This window comes from Pezoporus wallicus, unplaced genomic scaffold (genome assembly GCF_028554395.1).
Source record: "Pezoporus wallicus isolate ANWC-B61680 ecotype Strahan unplaced genomic scaffold, APGP_CSIRO_Pwel_v1 scaffold_2146, whole genome shotgun sequence".
Classification (NCBI taxonomy): domain Eukaryota; kingdom Metazoa; phylum Chordata; class Aves; order Psittaciformes; family Psittacidae; genus Pezoporus; species Pezoporus wallicus.
Window position 1 is genome coordinate 4,707,222 of NW_026639769.1, and position 23,078 is coordinate 4,730,299.

The 23,078-nt window shown below is 44.2% G+C and overlaps 1 protein-coding gene across 1 annotated transcript; it reads right to left on the minus strand.

Moving 5' to 3' along the window:
* Positions 1-6,394: 6,394 nt before the first annotated feature.
* Positions 6,395-22,750, minus strand: LOC130602856 (inverted formin-2-like). The gene is made up of 14 exons (XM_057416098.1): positions 22,609-22,750; positions 21,127-21,229; positions 20,956-21,041; positions 20,360-20,460; positions 18,986-19,056; positions 18,768-18,875; positions 17,730-17,800; positions 17,012-17,132; positions 16,288-16,452; positions 15,475-15,577; positions 13,706-13,864; positions 11,923-12,693; positions 10,398-10,457; positions 6,395-7,004 (listed from the first exon to the last, which is right to left on the minus strand). The coding sequence occupies exons 2-13, from the start codon at positions 21,205-21,207 to the stop codon at positions 10,399-10,401; spliced, it is 1,896 nt and encodes a 631-aa protein (XP_057272081.1). The 5' UTR covers positions 21,208-21,229; positions 22,609-22,750; the 3' UTR covers positions 6,395-7,004; position 10,398.
* Positions 22,751-23,078: the final 328 nt, after the last annotated feature.

Sequence of the window (23,078 nt, forward strand, 5' to 3'; positions counted from 1 at the left end):
AAACAAAACAAAATTTCTCCTTATAAAGTGTGAAAAATCACCTCTGGTAAATATACACATATATACACACACACACCTCAGTTCAACCAGACAAGGACTACCATACTGCAGAAAGCTCCAAAAGCTCAGTAATTGGCAGGCACCACTTTTGGCAGGGCAGAGAAGGGAGATGATTGACTCAATGCACCAGCCCAATTCTGATGATCCAGTTGAAATCAATTAACTTGCAATTAACTATGAAGCTGTTTTCAGTGCTTTGCTACTCTACCTTTTGGGTTAGTGGGAAAGCTGCTGATGTTTGAGGACTGTTACAATACAGGCTTTCCTTTCCATCTGCTTACTGACATGCTGAAAAATAGGCATATTTTTCATTAGCCTGAAAAGATAAGTATGTTGATGGCATAGGGTTTAGATTTTTAAGTCAGATCTAAAAAACATCTTACCTCTGTGTCTTGGGCCACGTAAACACTCTTATTATTTTTGTTTCTGTTGTTGCCAATGGGCTGATGTGGGGCTATGTTATTTTGCAAAACTTGATTTTCTTTGTAGCTGGAAGTTCATTTATTGGTCATTTATTATGCTGGAAACAGGGATCTCAGTGAATGCTTCCGAAAACCTGGTTATTTCCCCTTGTGTGCTATTCCCAAAGGGTTTCTTTGAAGTGGGGAGGAGTAGTTTTTTAAAACTTATGCCCCATACACTTCCATGGTAACCATCAAAAGTGTAAGTATAAAGTCAGTATCTGCAATGCAAGAAGTCTTTGAGGGTAAGAAGGTATACTGCTTACCAGATGGATGGAAGTGAGCTACAGGATATATAACCCAATTATGGAGAGCATTAGTCACTTGGTTATGCAGGTATATGGTCCCTAACTGGTGATGGTCTCTAATTAAAACAAAGCTACCGGTCATTGCTTCCCAGTGCTATGGTTGCCCTTGCCATGGTTTGGATTTATAGATCTGCTTGCATTTCAGAAGCTCCCAGTGCGATATTCTTCACTGTTGACTTTTCAACAGGTGTAACCTGTTTTGATGTTTATGATTCTTACAGGAGTAAAAAGTAGAAGAAATTAGAGATCTTAATGCTTTCTTGCACAAGCAATCTTGTTGCTATAAGAGTCATCTTCTTCATTTCAGATGCATTCCTAGAGGTTTCTAATGGTTTTCTGCATTCTGGATTCACAGAAGTCTTAGGGGAACCACAGTTCTTTGAAAGTTACCCTCTTCCTTTTGTTTTGAGGCTAACATGGCTGCAAACATGTGTTATCAGAAAAGAGAAAATTATAAGGTTTTTTTTTTTTTCTTATTACTAACAGTATTTCTTTTGTGGTGTTTTTCATCAACAGTTGTTCAAGTATTTTAAAGGATGTAATTGCCCCCATTTTATAGATGTGGAAGCTAAGGTACAGAGAAATGGCTTCCACAGTCACTTAGGAAGCCAGCAGCATAAAATGAGTGATCCAGTAGCCCAAGTCCCCAGCATATCATTTCAATGCTGTTTAGTCTTTGCAACCTAGCAAGTTACCCACCTCTCCCTTATTAAGATCCAGCTACTGCCTCCATTTTCTTACATCAAAAAGCTGGAAACACTTTCCACTCTTTAACTGCCTCCGCTGCTGGTTGGAGCATGTCTGTGAAGTCTATGCACTTAATGCCTCTGGGCTCGGTGCTAGCAATAGAGTTAATGAAAAAGCCCTCTATGGGAACTGGCTGCAGCTTTTGGCAGCTGGTGGGAAGGCAGGAGCCTTGGGATCTGCTGCAGACGGAGCCTGGACCAACAGCAGCTGCAGGTTGCAGACACTAGGGGAGACTGCTGCTAAGACCTGGTCTTTGTGCGCTGCAGCAAAGTGGTGAGGCAGCTCAATCAAGGAACCATATGAAGGTGTATGTAGAGCATGGAAGTGTGATGTGAAAGGTGAGAGGCTGGGAGAACATGCATATTAGCACCAAGGGCTTTGTAGAGAGTAGGAATGAACTCTTCAAAATTGAATGTCAACAGTTACTTTAATTGGGGCTTGTATAGTTAGCTGAAGGGATTAGTGACAGGATATAATAGGTGTAATCTTTGGATTAAAGCTATTTGGATTTGCTAGGTTTGAGACACGTCATGATTTGAAAGAGATTATTACCATGTTGCTGTCATTTGATATACATGCAGTTATGCTATGGTCTGCACCTAGGCCTCTGCAGGCAGCCAGCAGCACGTGTCATAGAATGTGCCTTGCAGAGGTCAAGCCTCCCCTCTGTCTCCTAGACCCCTACAAGCAAAGTGGAGCAGCTGAAAATACCTGGAGGGATAAGAACCCTTCTGTCCTTCTGTTTTTCCTGAGGTCATGTCAATTAAGGAGGTATTTTAGAAAAACAAGCTATTTGTTTGTGATTCAGGATGGGTTAGTAGACTGTTACTGTAGTAAATGTAGTCAATGCTCCTGGGGCATATTCTTCTGAGTGTATGATGCTGGTTCACCAAAGAGGATTAACATATAGACCTGAAAGGGTTTCTGGACTCTTGCTACTATCTTTTCTAAACTACACTGCTTGTCTTGTATCTAGCTCTTGCCAAACAGAGAATCAAAGAAATGTTGGTTGGGAGGCACCGTGAAAATGGTCTTGCCCAAGCTCCCCTTCAGGGGACTATCGCCACCACAACAGATCAGATCAGCTATGGTTTTGTCTACTTGGGCTGTGAAAACCTTGAAGAAGGGAGATAATAAAACACGGCAAAGAGTGCAAAAAAGATCTGTTGCTGTCAAAGGATCACTCCTGGAAATTGTGTGCTATTGGGGGTTTCATTTAGATTACAGAAGAGTTGTCAGTTTTGAAGGATCACAGCAGCAGACATTGTAAGATGTTACCTTTTTTACCTGTGCTGCCTATTTTTCTTTGCACAAACACTCTCTCTAGTAGTTCTGACTTTCTCCATCTATTCTAATGGATTTGGTAATTAATTGTCACTAATTCATGACTAAACTCATTGCAGATTATGTTGTACGAAGCTGCGGAAGTGCTAAAAGACACATAGGGTTCTGCATGCCCAGAGCAGAGCAAACTAACCGTAACCATCATGTAGATGGTGCCAGCAAAGACTGCTGATCCTAGAAAAAATCTACTTGGACAGGCTGAGAGTCTATCTAAACTGATTTGATAAGAGCTGACTATCACAGACTGATTCTTGTCTTCTGACTTTGAGTAATGTAAACTGAGTCTGCTTAAACTCTCCATGGCAGAGGAGCAGACCTCCTGCTAATTCTTATTGACATCTGTCTCTGTGTGAGTTGTCACGCACTGTTCTGGCAAGAGCTGTTCATGCTGCAGCAAAGAGACCGCTGGAGAGTCCCTAACATGAATTAAGTACTAGCACAGAATGGATGGAGGAGTGACTTATGCTTACAGTGTTGAATATGCTGATTAACTTGCAGTGATTAAATTCTCCACTAGTATATAAGGTCTGCTACCTGCTCTACACTAAGGAGCTGGAAACCTTCCTCTACTGTGGACCTTATTTCCATTGCAGATCCTGAAAGCAATGCTGTTAGTCTGCAAGATTGTTACTGTGTAGTAACTGCAACCACTTAGAGAGGTCCTGTCATTACCACCGTCCCATTTTTAACTCTCTTTATTTGCTTTTCTAGATATGGCAAAGATGTCTTTCATATCCCATCTACAGCCTGATTATGAGGTGACCAAACAAAATGTGGTTTGTGACGGCTCATGACTGTATTTGCTTTCAGATACATTAGGTGAACATAACTAACATGTTCACCCATATTTCATGGCTGTGACTATTACCACATAGATAGAATAAGACTGGTACAGTGCTGACTTTTATTATTGGCAAGCTTGTATGTTGTCCTCGGTTGACCGCTGTGTACAAAAAACTAGAAACGTGAAACTGTAGATCCAGGCTTCATGTTTGGACAGAATGAAAACTGGTTAATTTTGCTGAAATGGGCTTGTGCATTTTTATTTCATCTCTCTTTCTAAGCAGAAGGCATTTCTCAGCCCCCTCCGTGAAATACATTCTCTACTGAATGTAGGAGAAGATCAAACGATATGCCCAAACTTAAAGATATTGGCATACCTTTGGACACAGATTTCAGCTCTGCTTTAAGTACAGTGCAACACTGGTGATATCCATGTACTAGGTATAGCTCCATTTATACATCACTTTTTCTTTGAGAGAAAACAATGGGTAATTATTACTAAGCATACAGGACAATTATACGCTTAGGTGCCTTATAAACTATGTGGAAAATATAGGACTTTGGTGGACAAATTCTGGTGAATCATAGGTCTTCCTCATTCCCACAGGAGAAGGGGAACTTATCAAATACTTATTTTATTCTAAACTTTGATGGGGTTTCAGTATTGAAATAAAAAAAAAACTATAATCCCCACAACAAAACAGAAAATAAAAACAAAACTCCCAGAAAACTAACCCTAAAAATCCATCTCATTAACACATGTGAATTCTGATGTGAAATACTTGGAACAGACTTATACTGATACCTTTCATAGCTTCATTTTATCATATAACCAATGCTTAGTTAAGGAATACACAGTTATTTGGCAGCTAGAAACTTGTGGCATTCACAGCCTGGTTTACATACTGGACTCCATGTGCAGTTGCTGTAATATACCAGAAAAAAATCTTTTCTGAGGTCCAGACTCATTGTTGACTTAAATGACCACAGACCTGTTCAAGTAGCTGCAAGTAACATTTTTACCTGCAGTTAATTTAGCCTTGCAAACACTGAAAAATCTTCAGGATTGTGAACTTTATTTTAGGGTAAAAATGGAGCAAAACTGCACATCCCAGTTGAACATCTTTCTTTGACCTGCTTTGGTTCTGTCCCTCTGTTTTTCATAGTCACTGTAATGGAAGCAGAGCTGCTCTGGAGTAATAAATTATAAATGCTGTGCTTCAGCCTGCATATTGGGATATGATTGGGATATGATAATTTAACATAGTTTTCACAGATGACTATGAAACAAATAACTGGCAGTGGCTCAAAATAACCCATTTTTTTCATAAACTCTTGAGGGCAGTGGAAAGATAATGCCAAGCATCCTCTCTTTGATGGCCAAGGTAAGAACACAGCAACAAAATTTCTGGCTGTGTGGAAAGAGCTGCTCTCTCTAGGTGGAAATGGGGGATAGCTGAAAGGCCCAGACAGAGAAGTGGACACCTGCTGAAGCAAGCAGTCTGCAGAGCATTAGCAGGTAAGGTTCCCTAGGTAACACCCAGAAAGCCTGTTTGTTCCCGAGTCTTGAATCTCCAATGATGTTCCTATTGACAGAACAGTAGGGTAGGGAGGAGGAGGCTGGCGAGCCTGGGCTAGCAGAAACACAGAGATTGCAAAGTTGCTGGGAAAATGTGTTTAATAATCAGATTTTTGAAGCCTGGGGTCTAATCTGAAAGCAGAGAAGCCAGACTAAAGAGCAAAAGGATGATGCTTGGGTGATGTGCTCTGAGACAGGAAAAGAGAAAAAAAGAAATGGGAAAACCTGTAAATGTGATAGAGCCAGTCCTGCAAGTCAAGCCTGGGGTGGGTTACATGATTATCCAGGAAACGGTGGGGCTCTGCCTGCTTCTGCCAGCCGGGAATGGAATTTCAGTTGACAAAGGGCTGTGCCGCTCTGTGGGGTCTTCTGAACTGAAGCTGCCCATGTGTCTACTCTCAACGCATCTCTGTTTTTGTTTACCGATTCTCAATATGCTAATGCCAATGCTTTGGTTAAAATAATCCAGTGATTTAATTCTTGATTTAACTTCCAACTTAGTCCAGAAAAGTTTTTACAAAAATAAGTCCTGTTAAGCAAAGCAAAATAAGCTTTAGCCTGAACATTAGTCTAGCCACAGTGAGTTACCATATAAAGGCATAGTTCTTAGATGTATCCGGGTCTTCCACTTTGATTCATGTTTCAACACAGTATCACACTATAGATTCAACAAACACAGATAATTTTAAATTGACAGCTATGTACAAAACTATGATACAATGTTATTACAAAACTTAAGAAATAATCTCTGAATTTTGAAAACACAATACTGCACATTCCCAGCTTTAAAGCAAAAGTAACATGAATCTACACATTCTGCAGCTTGGACATGAAGAATATTGAGTGCAAGCAGCTGACTACAGAATTCAAACCCAGAGATCTACCAAAGGATGAGCTGAAATGTGTCTGATAAAGCACTCTGGAAAACCTCTGTTGCTTTAGTAAGAGGAACTGGGGCCCTGGATCTCTGAAAGTTCATGGATGCATCTGATCTGCGTGTGTAAAAAGACTGCAAGACTACTGACGTGCTTCAACTTGCACATAAGCATCATGTAGAACCAGACACTCTTTATATGGCCATATGCTTACTAAAATACATACCTTTTTTTTTTTTAATTTTTTTTTTTCTCCTGTAACCAATTTCCCTGGGTTTAAATGATTGAGAGTGAAAATACTTTTCTCTGATCTGGGTCTTGGATCTGGTCCTATATAAAATTGTCAGTGGGCGATGAGAAGAGGGAGTTAACATGCTTCCCCCTGTGATGGCACAGACACTGCTTAATTTATACCCTACTTTGGTTGAGGCACTGCTATTTTTAAGATTCCTCTGAGAGCTAAACACTGAGGTCCTTTCTTGGGCCATACTTGGCTGTCGTTTCAAGTGGAGTTTGGCCTAAGAGCAGGTTGAAAGATCTGGTTTCCAGGACAGCAGATGACAGCTCTGACCCTTTCATGTCACCATGCACAGAACTGGCCCCCCAGCCCTGTGAGTGCCCAGCATGAGAGATGAGGCGAGGGGTCCAAAGTCTCCAGGGAGGCTCTCTGCGTCTTGGGGAGGGAGCAAAAGGCTGCACGAAGAGAAGCAGTGAGTCCTATTGGGCAGAGGTGACAACAGTGGCATTTTGGCGATGCAGAACCTGGCTTCTGAAAAGCTGGCAGCGCTCTTAGGACACGTGAGTGGTTCACTAGGTCCCTGTTATTTCTTCTGCCTTGTTGTGACACCTGCAGGAGGAGGGGAAAATGCAAACTGTTTGTAACTATAAGACAAAAGCAGTATGGTTTTGCATGTGCATGTATCTAATGGTCAGCGTGCTATTAGGGAAATCAGACTCAGGTTCCCCCAATAACCTAAACCCAGGTAGAGCTAAATGTTTATGTTCTAATAAAAGCTTCATGTTTCCAGAACTGATTCTGATGTTCAAGATTTTGGGCAACTCTGGTTTTAAGCTGGGTGCTAGTTCAGTCCAACAACATGAGTCTTGTGTTTTCCAAGCAGAACACTGGAATATGCTTCAAGGGATTAAATTGCTGAACTTACTAAACCTAGAGGATTTAGCAGGACTGTCAGAAGGATGGGGCTGCACACTGTCATTTTAAAAGCTTGTCTCACTCATAACCAAAACAAATACCATTTCTAATGGCAGACATGAAGGCAAAGGCCATACAGGAAGATGAGCATTAGCTTGGATGCATTACCATGGTCTATAAGAAAACTGCTCACAGACAATACTGAGTCCGCAGAAGCAGATGTGAAGCATCTGTTCTCTAGTATTAAAAGAAAACAATTTAAAAGAAAAAAAAGGAAAACCTGGACCCTCAAATCCTGATGTGTCTGTGGGAAGAGGCTGACGTCCTACTGTGCCATGTATTTGTCATAGCTGCTGACAGTATTGTGCTCCCCTCCTGCCCTCTGCCTGCATCGTTACCAGGCTGCGGTTTTCAAGCACTGGCCTACGCTCCCAGTTTGGTTTGTCCTTTTACTTCATAGGGAATAAGTCAAGTAGATTTGTGAGCAGGGAAACTGTCAAAGCCTGGTTGAGACTTGTGCTTTCAAGACTTTTGTTTCCCCTAACCTTCCTAAGTGACATAAAGATGGGAGGAAAGGAAAAAGGAGCTGCACAAACAGATGTGAACATTTGTCTGTAGCAATCCTCTGGGGTTTAAGTCAAGGGAATTCAAAGAGCACCTCCCCTGAGTTCAGGCATTTGTGCAGTCCCTTCTGGGTTTGACTGTCAGCTTTTGTTAAACGGTCCTTCAAGCTTTTTCAGATTTGGTAGGAAATGAGTTCAGATGTTAACAGGGCGCACACAGAGTGTGACACCGGTGCCTTGATACCACAGAAAAACCAGCTAAACCATTTCTTTCATGAATACGGAGATAATGTGGGATACCACTCTTTGGGTGTAAAAGCTGACATTTGAAGAATATTAATATCAATACAGAAATTGCTGCATAACATGATACAGTCAAGGTGAGGCAAGAGCTCTGTACCTGATTTTAACAGTGTTTTACTGCTCTGAAATTTTATTTTACAGGCCCTTACTCTGCTGCTGTTACAGAAGCTCTAAAAACTGGTAAGGGGATTGCGTCTTAATCCTTGCAGCTGGATCTGCGCAAGAAGAAAGAAGATTCCTACGACTTCACTGAGACCCATCAACTTCCACATCCAGCAAATCCACCAGAGAGAAATACCCTGTACGAAAAGAGAACTGGTGCTGTGACCTGACCAGACCATGTGTGTTTGGGACAGAAAAGAAAAAAACAAATCACGTAGAACATCCTAGAAAAAATATTGACGGCAGCACTCTAGGCTTGCTAAGTCTGTCGTATCAAGAGGGACAGACTTGAGCTGCATCTGAGTAAGGAAGCTGGAGATTTAAGAGAAGCAAACAGGTTTTTGTTTCGGCTAACCTTTCCAAGTGACATAAGGATGGGAGGAGAGGAACAAGGGAATTGCAGGTTTCAAGGTGCAGCTCGTCACTGCCCTCTGGGCACCAAAGCACTGGTGGGTGCTGCTGATGCAATGCAGCTGTGCCAGGCACTGCATTTTGAGGATGTGCTGGAACTCCTGCCTGTATCAGTCACTTTATAAACATAGTTTGTCCATGCATTCCTCTGTGTTGCTTTCCTATGTCTGCTAAGGAGAATGCAGAGCTGTCTATGTCTGTTTTTTTTTTTTCAACTGGGACTGTTTTTAGGCCTGCATGTTGGAATCCCTGTGCTTAAAAATACATAATGTGAATTATGCTTAACTCCCAGTTTCAGCTGCCCTCCCTGGGCATGGCTCCTGACATACTTCTTCCTTATGCTTCACTGCTACGATTTTCTGCTCTTGCAGTAAATCTTCCATAGGACTTTTAAACCAACAGAGCTACTTCCCTTTTCCACTTGATATAATCCTGCAGCACATCACAGAAAGGGCCAAGAGGAGGGCAGGAGTAGTCAGGACTGTAACTACCTAATTAGTATCTCATTTTCTCTTGTTAGAAATGATGCTCCAGGTGAAGGAACAAAAGCAACCCTGTGTGGAAATCCTGCAGACATTCCTCAGTTCTGCCACTCCAGGAGCTGGAGCAGATGGGCTGTGTGGGAACAGGGCTCCCAGCTGGGCCCCCAGCCCCAGGCACTGGGGGAACTGAAGAATAAATACATTCCTTTCAGGAAATGAGACAGAGGGAGGTTTGATGTTATTGATTCAGCTCATAAGAGATGCTCATCAGCATGGAAAGGACAATGCATAACTATGCAATTTCAGTACAGCGGGTATTTTGAATGTTTATTTTTCTTGCTTTTCTTTCCACTTGCTGTAAAAACAGGCAAAGTTTTGCAAATGAAAATCTCATTCTGAAACTCCTCAAGTTTTCTTTTGAGAGGCAATTATATGTTGCCAGCATCAGTGAAGGATGCAGCAAACTTGGTACACTGTTTCACTAGAAATTTGGTTACCTGTATTATTTTTTTTGGTAACAAAAGCCAAATGACTTACCCCCACCCCCATCCCAGAAAGCTGCATGAATGCACCTAAGAAGCATGCACAGTCTGTTTGCTCCAATGGACTAGTCTGTGTGCAACTCTAGAACTGAATTTAGCTTTTAGTGGGAGTTGGTGTCTTACCCCAACTAGTACTTCTCCCAGGGTTCAGTGTTCTACTCCCTTTTCCAGGTACCTATATTTAAACAGTGCTATAGGAAGTGATCACCTGCAAGCAAACCAAACACTGTACTTTGCAAGGAGTAGGTACTGAAATTGCATTTTTACAGTTTATGAGAAAATAATGGGATCAAAGCAAAGACTCTTTATCACATGAAGCTGGATTCACTTGGTTAGAATAATGACTTTTAATTATCTGCAGGGAAAGGTGGTTTGGTCGCTGCTGACACAGAGGACAGACATGTGGGCTGCGACCCTGTGTCAAGGGGAGATCAGCACTGACTCCACTCAACGCAAGATCAACACCCTGGAGAGGAAAAATCAGAGTAACAAATTTATTTTACATGTATTTGTGATTAGACACAAGGACAAAAAAGCTTAGCTGATATGCTGAATACTGATTAGGTCTGTAAAGTCCCAATGCTGTGGTTAGTTCACGTAAAAACACCTTTGCGAGTTACATACCTCATTGTACCACACAATCTTTTTTTGTTTTATTATCTCCAGTATCAGTCTCAACCTCTGCTTTTAAACAAAAGAGAGACACTAAATACATCTGATCATGGCAAGGCAAATATAACAACAGGGAACTTTTTATGATGAAAACATTGTCTAGTAGCAGACAGTTTCCTAAGATGCCATACCTGGATGCCCAGGGAATCCTGTGGCTTTTGGGGGAGTCAGTTCCTTAAGCCAGAAATACTCATTTCAGACGTCAGGAAAGCATCACCACGTGGTTCCATGCTGGGAGCGTGGGCTGCTCCCATTGCTGCAGCTCCTGCTGCCTTGTGGGAAGCAAGTTTGGGAACCACTGCTCCACAGAAACCACTTCTGGTTTGTGAAAGTGGCAAGTTTAGAAATGTAAAAAACTATAGCTCCAGGGCATACTGGCAGTATAAGTTAAGTCCCTCAGTGGTAGACACTCATGTTTCTGAGCAGTGGGTATTCAAACCCCTCTTTCCTTTCTCCTTCACTTTCTTTGGAAGGAAAATCATTAAACATTGATAAAAAGACACTTTCACCACTTTTCTGCCCATTTGACCCCAGGATCTTGCAGAAAACAGGCTTTGGACAGTATATTAGTATACTGTGTCTTTCTAAAGGCTGACAGACCCATGTGTCCTCACTGTGAGACACCTCTATTTTAGGATTCAAGTACCCACCCAAGGGTGGCTTCAGTTCAGTAGACTTTGAGGGACTTGGATGCACCTCCCAGGTTTGGGACCAGCAGTGGACATCTCCCATGAGGCAGAGACCTGGGTGGCTCCATGCCTCCCGTGGCTGAGCTCTCCCCCAGTACCAGTGGGGCAACCCAGTGTGAAGGATTGATTTGGCTGACCAAAGCCAATCCTTCACAGAAGCATTAGCAAGATCACCTTTTCTAACTGCTGACTTTCCCCCCTCTTCCTATAGTGATGATTTGAGGGCCTGAAGTTCAGGCCTCACCTAAGTCCCCCTGTGGCAGGCTATCAAGTGACTGCAGGCAAAATGTTGTTGCAAGGAGGCTTTAGGAGAGTTAAAAACAACCAACCCCAGGTCAGCACTGATGTTGCTGCATTTATGTGTTTGTAAGTAGTTGGGAGGAGGTGATGGCTGATTAAGTACGCAGTATTAACTGCTCCTAATCACTGCTCTGGAGTCTAATGGGGCTCTTGTTTGCACATAACCGTGCCTTGTAGCTGTCTTTAGCACACTTGACAGATGTGCTTATTGCCATCTTTACTGCTTATGTGTAATGGGCTTTTTAATTATTGATTCATCATTACCCTTTTATAAACTACTTGTAAATGTCAAGAGAATGAACTATGCCTATGTTTTTCTTTTTCAGTCTCTTTCAGGTTTAAAAAAAATAACAGCTCCATGAAACAGTGTGGCTCTAGGGGCAGGGGGCACTGGACCTTGAAGTGGGGAGGAACAGATGTATACAAACATAAGAGGAAGCTTCCCCAGTTTAACTCGGTCCCCAAGCACTATATGTGAAAAAGGCTACCTGAGTAGCTTTTGCTGTGCCTCTTCTTCTTCCTCCTTTTCCCAGATGACCTCTGCTTTTCCCTGTCGGTGTGAGTTTGCTCTGGAGGAAGTGTTGCTGAACAAGAAGAGTCAGTGGCTGGCTCCTCCGAGAAGGACTTCTCTTGAGAGGTGTCCAACAGTGAGTTTGCACCAGGGTCTTCATTTTCTTTCACCATCTCTTTTGACTCTGCTTGATGAGACCCACAGAGAGCAGACTGAGCACTGCCAGGGTCAACCCCGCTCTTGCTCAGCTGGGTTTCTGGCTCCTGCGCCAGCCCATAGCGCTCCAGGCCATCAGCTGGGCATTCCTTGTCCTGGACTTCTGAGATGGCCCCGCTGGTCCATCTGTGTTGGTCTCTCAGAGCAGTGGCGGAACTACTGCTCACAAACGTTATCCCTGTACCCATGTTAGCAGTAGAGAAGGCAATGGAGCCGCCCTTTGTGCTTGGCTGGAGGCTTACCCAGCTGTCTGTCTGCTTCATCCCAGTGCCTGGCATGGGCTGATGGGCCTCATCAGCTTCTACCAAGCTTACTGAGGGGCTTTCCATGGGGGTCTCTGGTGGCAAATCTCCTCCAGCATTGTGTTTAGACAATGCCTGGTTTGAAGCTGAAGCATCTGTAACATCTCCACCCACCTCCGTCAAAGCAGTGTTTGATGGGGAAGTGCTTTCTGAGGGATGACCATGGTTGTTTTCCTTGGTCTTATCATCCATCTCCTTTCCTGCTGCTTGTGGATCCTTAATGCTGTTTCCTTTGAACAAGAAACATGCAATTAGCCACAGATGCAAAGTTGCATCTGGGATCAATCAATGTGTTTCTGCCACTGAGAATGCTTACTATGAGCTAGCAGCTGCCTGGGGAGGGTGCACTGACCCTAAAGAAGCTGTGCAAAGGCAGCACCATTTTATCCTCCTTATATCCCATGTGGCCACCCCAGCTGGAATCCAAGGCTCCAGCTCAACAAAGCCTCTGCTCTGTTTTCAGCAGGTATTTCTGTGTCTTTGCTGCCAACCAGCTGATTTCCATGGAAGCCCCTGGACTCAACAAGGGTGCCTGAAAGCCTATGGCAGGAAGAGGGAACCCACCTGCGAGGTCCAGAACCAGGTGGGATTGCTGGCTTGGCTGCATGAGCACTTCAAAACTGCCCATCAGCCAGCCTAATCCTGCCCTTTCAGAGCAGGTTTAGGAGAGCCACAGTGCACAACTCAGGTTCTATGGCAGGCCAATGTCCTTAGACTTACCTAACGCACACTGACAAGGTCAAAAGACCAAACAAAAGCTAAACCCAAGGGCTGTTTCCTAATAAGCACATAAGGACTTAGGTCTTTCTGTAATTAAGAGTTTTTGAATCTGTTTTTTTAAGGGGTTCTTTGGGCTTCCAAACAGACTAAGACAGGGTGCAGCAAGCTCCAAGGCAGTGACAAGCTGTGCTACTGAGACTTGATAGCACAGAAGGGACTTGTGTGGGGATGACACCAGTGCCCCATCAGAACGGTTGTGTGGCTGACCTGCAGGCCATGCCTCTCAGAGGGTTTATCAGCATGGGTGCAAGGCCATACTGCTCTAAATTGCTGCTAATTCTGGGACAGACCTGGCTGGCAACAGTTCAGGGCTCTGCTCTTCCCCACAGCACTGCCTGCAAAGCCTCCTTAAATAAAATGCCCCAAATACAAACATAAAGGCTTCTTGCTTATGTGCTTGGCTCAGGCTCAGAGGCAAATGGGAATGAACAGCTGCAGGTACAGTAGCATCTGTGTTCTTACCAGACTGGCTCTCCTCCGGGCCCTCTGCAGGCAAGGTTTTAGGAATTGCATCCAACTCGTGTCTGTTCTTTGTCTTTCTCAGCGTGAACCCTTTCCTTATGTCAGCTAGCAGCGCATCGATGACACACATCTCCTCCTGCTTCACCACCCCCTTCTTAACTGGGAGAGAGACAGATTGGGGTGTTAAATCTGCACATGAGGTGGGGCAGAAGGAGACTGCAGTGATGCTATTGCTTGGGGTTGGTACTGCTGTGCTGGAACAAGCAACCACTGGGCAAAACCAAGGCACCAATGCCAGGCCTGGCAGCAGCCCATGCTCCTTGCCCCCGCAGCAGTGTGTCCATTCTGAAGTCAAAAGGTATACCCCAAACTCTGGGTGCTACAAGCTGGCACCAGCTCTGCCCAGGCTTGTGCCTGGTTGTACCATGACATTGAAAAACCTCCTGTTTGCTATCCATGTTGGTGGCAGCCTTTTTTTTTTTGGAGGGAAAATAATACAGACTTTCCTTTCAGCTGCTTTCAAATGTACTTTTCAGTTGTGCCTTTTATTTTTGCACAGAGAAATACAGATTGAAGTTACCTGCAGGATTTCTGGGCTGATGCCAACCTCATGAAGTTTAACCAAGCCAAGTGCAAGGTCCTACACCTGGGTTGGAGCAATCCCAGGCACAGCTACAGGTTGGGCAGACAAGAGATTCAGAGCAGCCCTGCGGAGAAGGGCTTGGGGGTGTTGGTTGATGAGAAAATGAACATGAGCCAGCTTCAGTGTGTGCTTGCAGCCCAGAAAGCCAAGTGTATCATGGGCTGCATCAAAAGGAGCGTGACCAGCAGGTCGAAGGAGGTGATCCTGCCCCTCTACTCTGCTCTTGTGAGACCTCACATGGAGTATTGTGTGCAGTTCTGGTGTCCTTAACATAAAGAGGACATGGAACTGTTGGAACAAGTCCAGAGAAGGGCCACGAGGATGATCAGGGAACTGGAGCACCTCCCATACGAAGACAGGCTGAGAAAGTTGGGGCTGTTCAGCCTGGAGAAGAGAAGGCTGCGTGGAGACCTCATAGCAGCCTTCCAGTATCTGAAGGGGGCCTATAGGGATGGACAATTCATTAGGGACTGTAGTGACAGGACAAGGGGTAATGGGTTAAAACTTAAACAGGGGAAGTTTAGATTGGAAGGAAGAAATTCTTTACTGTTAGGGTGATGAGGCACTGGAATGGGTTGCCCAAGGAAGTTGTGAATGCTCCATCCCTGGTGGTGTTCGAGGCCAGGCTGGACAGAGCCTTGGGTGATATGGTTTAGTGTGAGGTGTCCCTGCCCATGGCAGGGGGGTTGGAACTAGATGATCTTAAGGTCCTTTCCAACCCTAACTATTCTATGATTCTATGATTTTTGGGATATCAGTAGTCTGTGGTAAAGAGAGATTATTCAAGCGTATATAGGTATTTCGGAGGTTGGGGAAGTCAAATGTTTCTTGTGAGATCTGGAATTCAAAAGTTATGTTTAGAAACAGAAAAGTTAACTGAAATGTTTCAATTTGATTTTTTTTCTGCTATTCAGTCAGCAAACCTAAAATTAACTTCTCTGCCCAGCTACAACTGTGAAATATCAGTTCTCAGCTACGGCTGAAAGACATTAAGGCTAAAAGCTTTTAGTCATCAGCATGTGGAAACCCACAAAATAAATTACCACTGCCGGTCCATTAAAGCGGGGCCAGTAAAAAGCTCCTCTCAGCTCCATCTCTCTTTTTTGAAGTCCTTTCAGATACTCACTGACTTTTCCATTTTCTCCCTTCTGTCTTTTCCCTTCTTCCTCTTCCAGCTGTTTCTTTCTCTTCTCTGCTTTGGCAGCTTGCTCCTTTCTGTCCTTGTTCTCCTGCAGTGAGGTAACAAGGGCATGAGAAGAGTGGCAATGTCTGCTAGAGAAGCTGATGAAAAGAAAGATCCAGAGATTGTTGCAAGGGAGGATGAGAAATTCTGGCCTTATCCTGTGCAGTAAATAAAATGGGCATATGGAATAGGGGTTGTCTTGCCAAAAGCCAACACCACCGGGCTTGGCCAGGACTCAGCCACATCCCAGTGAGAGGTAACAGTGGTGAGCTGTCCAACACAGCTACCTACCAGTGTGCAGATCTTCCACCTGACCTTTAGCTGAGACAGAAGTGGAAGGTACTGAAGCCACAATTCCCTCCAAACTGCTGGCTTCTTTACTACACATCCCTTTTCTGAGTCTGTTTGCTCAGGTTGGAGTAAAGGGTTAAGTTTTATTAGCCCCTTCCTCTAAAACTTGACACTTGACTGGAGTCAAGTCACACTTGACTCCAAAGCACCTTTGTGACTCTGCAGCTAAAGTTGCACCAAAATCCCAAAACACCAGGGTCTGTGCCAGGCCAGGAGCACCAGCACTGCATGAGGATGCTGTGATCAGACACCTCTTCACTGGGTGACGTCATGTGAAGCACTGAAAGGAGGAGGCCATAAACAGCATCTTCCCCTCATTGGATCTGAGTACCTATCCCACCAGTGTCAGAGAAGAGGCATGCACCAGTACTAGGGATGCTCAGCATTGTGTGTGCAGATGCCAACCTTCAGGACTCGGATGAAGAGGTCTCTGAAGGTCTTCATGGTGTTAAATATGTCCTCTAAGGACAACTTGCTTGGGTCTTCACAGAGATAATTTGCAAGTTCTTCTCTCTTCCTTTCAATGGTTTCAAATTCTTCTTCTAGCTTTCTGGAGGCATCAATGCTATCCTGAAATGCATTTAATATACACAGTAAAACACCATCCAGAGGACAAGGAGTGAAGTGCACTTAAAGGAAAAAGGATGTCAGTGTTAAGAGCTTGGAGTAGGCTGCAGCTTTTATCTGCATCAGAGCTTAAAATGTGGGGAGAAACTAAGAATTCTGGATGACATTTGCCCCTGCCAACCGTGCTGTGCCAATTTACAAGGGTGGCTTGGGCAAGACATGATAAGCTCAATGTAAAGCTTAATCTCAGCTGAAGGGCTTTATTATGTGATCCACATAGAGGGTGAACAACTTCACTCAACGAAGTCACTTCACATACCATGTGGAGAGAACAGTTGGGGCAGGTGCCTTAGGAAACGCCCTCACCAAAGGTATCTAGGTCTGGGGTGGAGCTGGCAATAGGACACTAATGGGTTGTGTGGCATTGTAGCCTATTTCCAAATCTGAGAGCATGTCTCCTAGCAATATTTTCCACCCTTCATGAGCTTACTCAGCTGCACATGTATTGCGGACTGCCTGTGTGTGTGTAATGGGAGAGATACACCAGAGCTCCATTACTGACCTGGATAGGTTTCTCATACTGTTGTTTCACATCGTCGTTTGATGATAAGACTTTTCGCTGAAGCTCTAGCAACTTCTTTAAATTGGTACTGGACTCCATGCGTATAATATCAAGATTAATTCTGAAATCACACAGAACCCCCCCCATTAGCTGATACTCCAGCATCTTGTGCTGACCAAAGAATGGACAGGTCTGAGCTGGCAGCTTGGTTGTCTCTCTGCTTCCCATCACTTCACTGAACTGAAGCCTGCGATCTGAACTACCATCTATACAGTCTGAGCTCACAGAAAACAGCTTCCCTCCAGCAGCACCTATGAAAAGGCTGCCAGGTCTACCTACAATTTTATGTGTCAAAAATAGCCCACCTATTCAAAGGGCTGTTCTCCACCCCCAGAGCTTGGCATTAGCTCACTTTCCCTGGTTGAAGGCATTTCTGGGTAGCTGGCCTTCACAAGCTCCTGGTACCACAAAGACAGTACAGATATTGGGAGGCAGCAAATTAGCTCTGCAAATTTCAGCCCTAAGTGTTGCCAGCTGTGGTAGAACTAATCTATATTAAAGGGGTTTCAACATTTGTCAACCAAATCTTTCGGTTAAAACTAAGTAAGATGCTGTTTCTTTAATGTGCTATACCAGCTGTGTGTGTCCTAATTTCTGGTACATTGTTGATATGTATGGGATTTATTTTTATTTTGAAGGAAGTGACACACAATTTTACCCTGCTGCTTTTGAAACATATTCAAGATCCTTTGGCAGTTCCAGTAGGTCCTTGTGGCAGTTTTCTACTTCCTGAAGTGGAAGAGAGAAAGAAGTATTACTTGCTGTAGCAGGAGCTAAGAGAGGAAGCTGAGGAGAAAAGACACAGGCAGAAGTGCTTGGGAAGGAGGACTGTGCCAAGTCCTGCTGCTGCCCCTCCTCTGCAGTTTGCCAAGACACATTCAAAACAGTAGGGCACATTCAGAGGGGAAAGGCATTACTCCTGGGCTATAAAACCATACAAGAAGGCTGAATGTTCAGAAATACTTATAGTTCAAAGCAAAGTTGACCTGCTGCTAAGTTCTTTTTCTCCTTATCCTGAAACAGCTACTCTTGACCATGGGAAGAGGCAGAACTGTGGTTTGATGCAGTTGGACACTTTCTACAGTTCCAGAAGGGTTTCAAAAGGGCTTGAATCTTATTTGCATAATTTATTTTCATGGCTGTGCTTGCTGAAGCTACTGCTGCCTAAAGCAGGGCCTGAACTTGCGTAACTGCAATGGAGGGACTTTGATGAATGAAGGTGGCAGAGCAGAGCATGGAGAAAAAAGTTAAAAACAGTGATTCAGAGAGCAAGAAAGCAGTTGGCGCTTAGAGAGGAACAATAAAAGCTTGAGCATAGTCACTTGGAGAGAGGAGCAGCTGTAGAAAGGCAGAAGGGCTGAATGGGTACAGACCAGCCAGGATAGCTTTGGTGGCCATGTGCTCTGTGGTTTGCAGCTGATGGCGTGCAGATTGCACAAATATGAAAAAGGAAGTTCCAGCCATTGAGGGGAAAGACGCTGGAGGAAAGCAGAACAAGTCTTAAAACAAGGAGCTTCCTGAACAGTGCCCACAGGCAGCCTCCACCAAGTAATTCCAACATTCCCAGCTTGTGACACTGCAGCTAGCCAGAGGGGATATGAATATGAGAGTGTGGCTTTAACTGAGAGTAGGAGAAATGGTTCATTCATGATAAGTCTCTCCCCCTTCCCTGTCACCCAGGACTTGGCATTTGTACCTCCAGAATGTGGTGCAGCAGCGTAATGCGGGTTTGGTTTGCTTTGGTTTCTGTTAGTTTGAGTAAAGTGCTGATTTTAAACCCGTCAGCATCGCCTGTGTGACTTCCCTACAAGATAAAAACAAAGCAGATGTAACTTCTGTGTCCATTTAAATGATAACCTTAGAAGAGACCACCCACACATAATGGGGGCATAAGAAGACAAAATAAGTACTTACATAGTTCAGGAAGTTTCCAACTTTGAGAATCAGTTGACAAAAGAGCGGCAGGCGATGACTGTTCAGAAGATCTGAAAAACATAAAGGACTTTTAAACAAAAGCCTCTGTTACACCAGAATATTTCCTAAACCACACTGAAATAGAGGTTCTGAATTCCAAAATCTAAATTCAAATCTGATATTTCAGCTTTGAAGCCCAATGGCCCAACTTGCAGAGAAACTGATTCTAGATAGATTCAATTCCATGAGCTGTAAAAATTTTCAGGGACTTAAGTTTCTTTCTTTCTTTCCACCTGGTCTCTCAGTCCTAATGGAAAATAACCTGGAGTTGGAGGCCTCTCACTCACAGCCATCAACTTGCTGCCTTGTTTGGAAGTACCCTGATTTACTGTGGTGTAAGCAAGGGTAAATGGGCTGCAATTTTAATCTTGCAGATTCCATTCAGTTGTGCAGTGAAACCAGTTCTGACAGCCCTGTGATTACTGGCTGGCTGCTAAAACCAGACACGCTCACCTTGTTCTTGATCTTGCATGGTGGAGGTGATTATCAGGGCACGAAGGATACAGTCCTTGTCCTTATTCTTATGACAGGGTGCTGCAGTGGTGTGCTTTCTGAAGCACTTGGCTTTGAGGCAGGAACAGGTCTCAAAGGACAACTGAGCTCATGGGAAGACACTTTTAGGGGAAAGCTTCAATTCATTCCAGCAGGCAGCAGTGATGCCAGCTGGAGAAACCCCCAGCAGGCAGCTGGGGAAACTGGCTCTGTTGTGTTGACAGCACCCGATAGTGTCAAAACAGCATCCTGCTCTCAGCAGAGTGGGACCTGAGGTTTCTGGCATATGAAGCCAAAACCTATTGCATGATCTCTCCGTGTACACACAATAATTGAGCATCTGCAAATTACAGCCCCCAAAACCAAACTTTTTATTCTGATTCCATTTGTAGGCAGGGAAGAACTAAAGCATCACTACTTCCTGGGGAAAGTGCTTTCCTGGCAGCAAAGAAAATTGCCATGTGAAGGCCTTAATGTGACAAATAGTGATGGATGAATTAGCTGTAATGGGACCAGCTCTGCTGTCTGAATTCAGCTCCTCTGAAAGAGTTGATGAGCTTCCAATGCTTCACTGTTGAAAGTGTTTCAGAGGAATACATCTGCTGCAGCAAAAGAGGGCCGAGTGTTTGGAAAAATGATCTCTGGTCCTATTAAAGGCTTTGACCACCAGTGGAAATGCCTAAAGCTGTACCCCAGCGCACCAGTGAATGAACCACAGAGGAGTTTTTCTGGGAGCTGGGTAGCGTAGCTCCCCCTGGAGCTTTGGGAGGTTTAAAGCTTCTTGTCATGAATAAGACATAGAAATAAAGCCAGGTCATTTACCTTCACAGGCTCTCCGGATGGCTTCAGCTTTCGGCTGAATCATGTCCAGCACAACGATGGTCTCTTCACAGATCAGCATACATTCAATGCGCAGCTGGTAGCTAAGGAAAGAGATTGAATCAAAGCTTAAGGCTGATCTCAGCCAGCACAGCAGCCCTCCTCCCACATCACAGGTAAGACTGGCCACCCCATAACATCACTGTCAACCACATCCACATGACACCAGTGTTTGTGGCTTGTGAAGGGAGGCAAGGGGCTGCTTTTTGCCTTGGGAAACAGTGGGGATGTAGTTTCTGCTGTCACACTGTGATCAAAGAGAAGACTGATCACTGTGTGAGATATAGGTTCCTCCTTCTGGGCAAGTCTGACCCTGTGTCTGGGCCAGTTTCTGCTGCTTCAGAGGGAGAGGAGGTGCTGAAGCAACAACAGCCCTTCATCTAAGGGCAATGAGGAAAGGGATGGCTCTAAGGTGGAAGGAGGAATCCACCAGCTATATCCATCAGTGTTGGTCTGTGAGTATCCTATAAAGAAACTTAAACTTCCCAGAGGTAAACCAAGAAAAAGATTAGGCTGAAGTTCATGAGCAACACCCTTACCTTGGAATCTGAAGGAGGAGAAGATAAAACTGATCTGCGTTCGCTAGTTTTGACTTCTCTTCTTTGAAGGCCTTCAGGTTTTCTGTCTAATGAGAGAAATAAAGAATCAAGACTTCACAACTGCAATGCATGTTCAGCCTTGGAACTAAGGTTACCATTTTTCCTCCTGACCTCATGCTTTTCAGGCAGAAGCTTCAGCAACTGCTTCAGAACCTCAACGTCAAACTTGGTCCGGTCCCCATTCTGGACCATGGCAGCCACCTCTTCGTTGGAGCTGTAGGGAGAAAGAGCAGAGTGATATGTCACCCAAAGACCCGTCTTCCACAGCTGCACACTACTAAGACACGTATCTGCTTAAGCTCCCTGCATTTTCCCTAGTGAGAGCCACAATAATCCACAAGCTAAGATGTCTCCCTATGATATGTCTCTGTGAACTTAGAACTGGGACCTGGATCCCTGCTATGCTCCAAATTTTGGTTCTGGCCCTGGTCAAATGACTCAAGGCTAGAGATCAATCCTGCAACTCAGATCTCTGTCTCTGGGGATTTGAATACCTTAAAAGAAATCTAATTCTTAACTTTTCCACTGCCCTTGTTTGAGGAGGGATTTGACCTCCAGGGGTGTCTCACAATCTATCACCATAAAAGTCTGTGCTACAATATCATCTGTAACTTGGTGTGCTGGTTTGGCTGGAGTAGTTATTTTCTTCATGGAGGCTAATATGAGGCCATGCTTTGGATTTGTTCTGGAAACAGTACTGATAACACAGGGATGTTTTTGTTACTGCTGAGAAGTGCTTACAGAGAGTCAAGGCCTTTTCTGCTTCTCACCCCACCAGCAAGGAGGCTGGAAGTGCACAAGGAGTTGGGAGGGGACACATCTGGGACAGGTGACCCCAAGTGACCAAAGGGATATTCCATACCATATGGTGCCATGCTCAGTTATACAAAGCTGGGGAAAGAAGAAGGAAGGGGGGACATCTGGAGTTATGTTTTGTCTTCCCAAATAGCCATTATGTGTGATGGAGCCCTGATGTCCTTCCTGGAGATGGCTGAACACCTGCCTGCTGATGGGAAGGGGTGAAGGAATTCCTTGTTTCACTTTGCTTGTGTGCGCAGCTTTTGCTTTATCTATTAAACTGGCTTTATCTCAACCTGTGAGTTTTCTCCCTTTTACTCTTCTGGTTCTCTCCCCCATGCCACAGAGAGGGCAGTGAGTAAGCGGCCGAACGGTGCTTAGTTGCTGGCTGGGGTTAAACCATCATATATGGAGATGTAACACCTTTGCAACATATGGGGATGTTGTATGTAAAAACATAATCAAAAATTAAGCCCCTAAATTTAGTATTTTAAAGACAGTGTAGGAGAAACTGGGAAATCTTTAGATGTTTCAGTAACACAGATCAGTATTGGCTTTTTAAAATAGATTTCATGAGGAACTTCCAGATACTATGCAAAACCCGTTCAAAACTTTGTCAACTGTCATAAAAAATTGCCATATCTTACCATTTAAATTGCTTCAAAAATATGTTCAAATTGAGACTTTTCTTGGAGTCCAAAAATGTGATCTTCATTAAAGAAAAAGAAGATATCTCATATTAGATGAGCTGTTTGTAGTGATCTTTATCCGAAAGAATGAGAGGGAGCTCCTCACCTCCTTTGGTTCTGCCTTCACTGGTGCAGCTGTTTTCTCTTTGGGGGTTGCTTGTGGAAAGCAGAAGAGCTGCTCTATGCTTGTGTAATTTGGCTCTATAGTTTCCTCACTGCTGCTGCTCACGGAAGCCCACATTGAGTGACCTTCTGAAAAGAGAAAAGGTGTTCAGACTGACTACAGGGACAGCCGAAAGCTCCTGGGTTCTGGGACAATGTGAGTTACTAGAAGGGACGTCTCTCAGAAGTTGAATCAAATAAGAAGAGATCTTATTCCTGGACAAATGCTAATTATTGAGGAGGGGTAAATCCCACAGGCAGGATTCAAAGGGCCCAAAGGGTAATTAAACCTGGTGCTTTACCCCAAGATATGCTGGTAAGGGGATGCAGCACTGGGCACACAAAGGCCATACAGCTCATATAGCCTCCCTACATGACTGCATTCTACTCCACAGAAGGCAAACTAGATCAGCA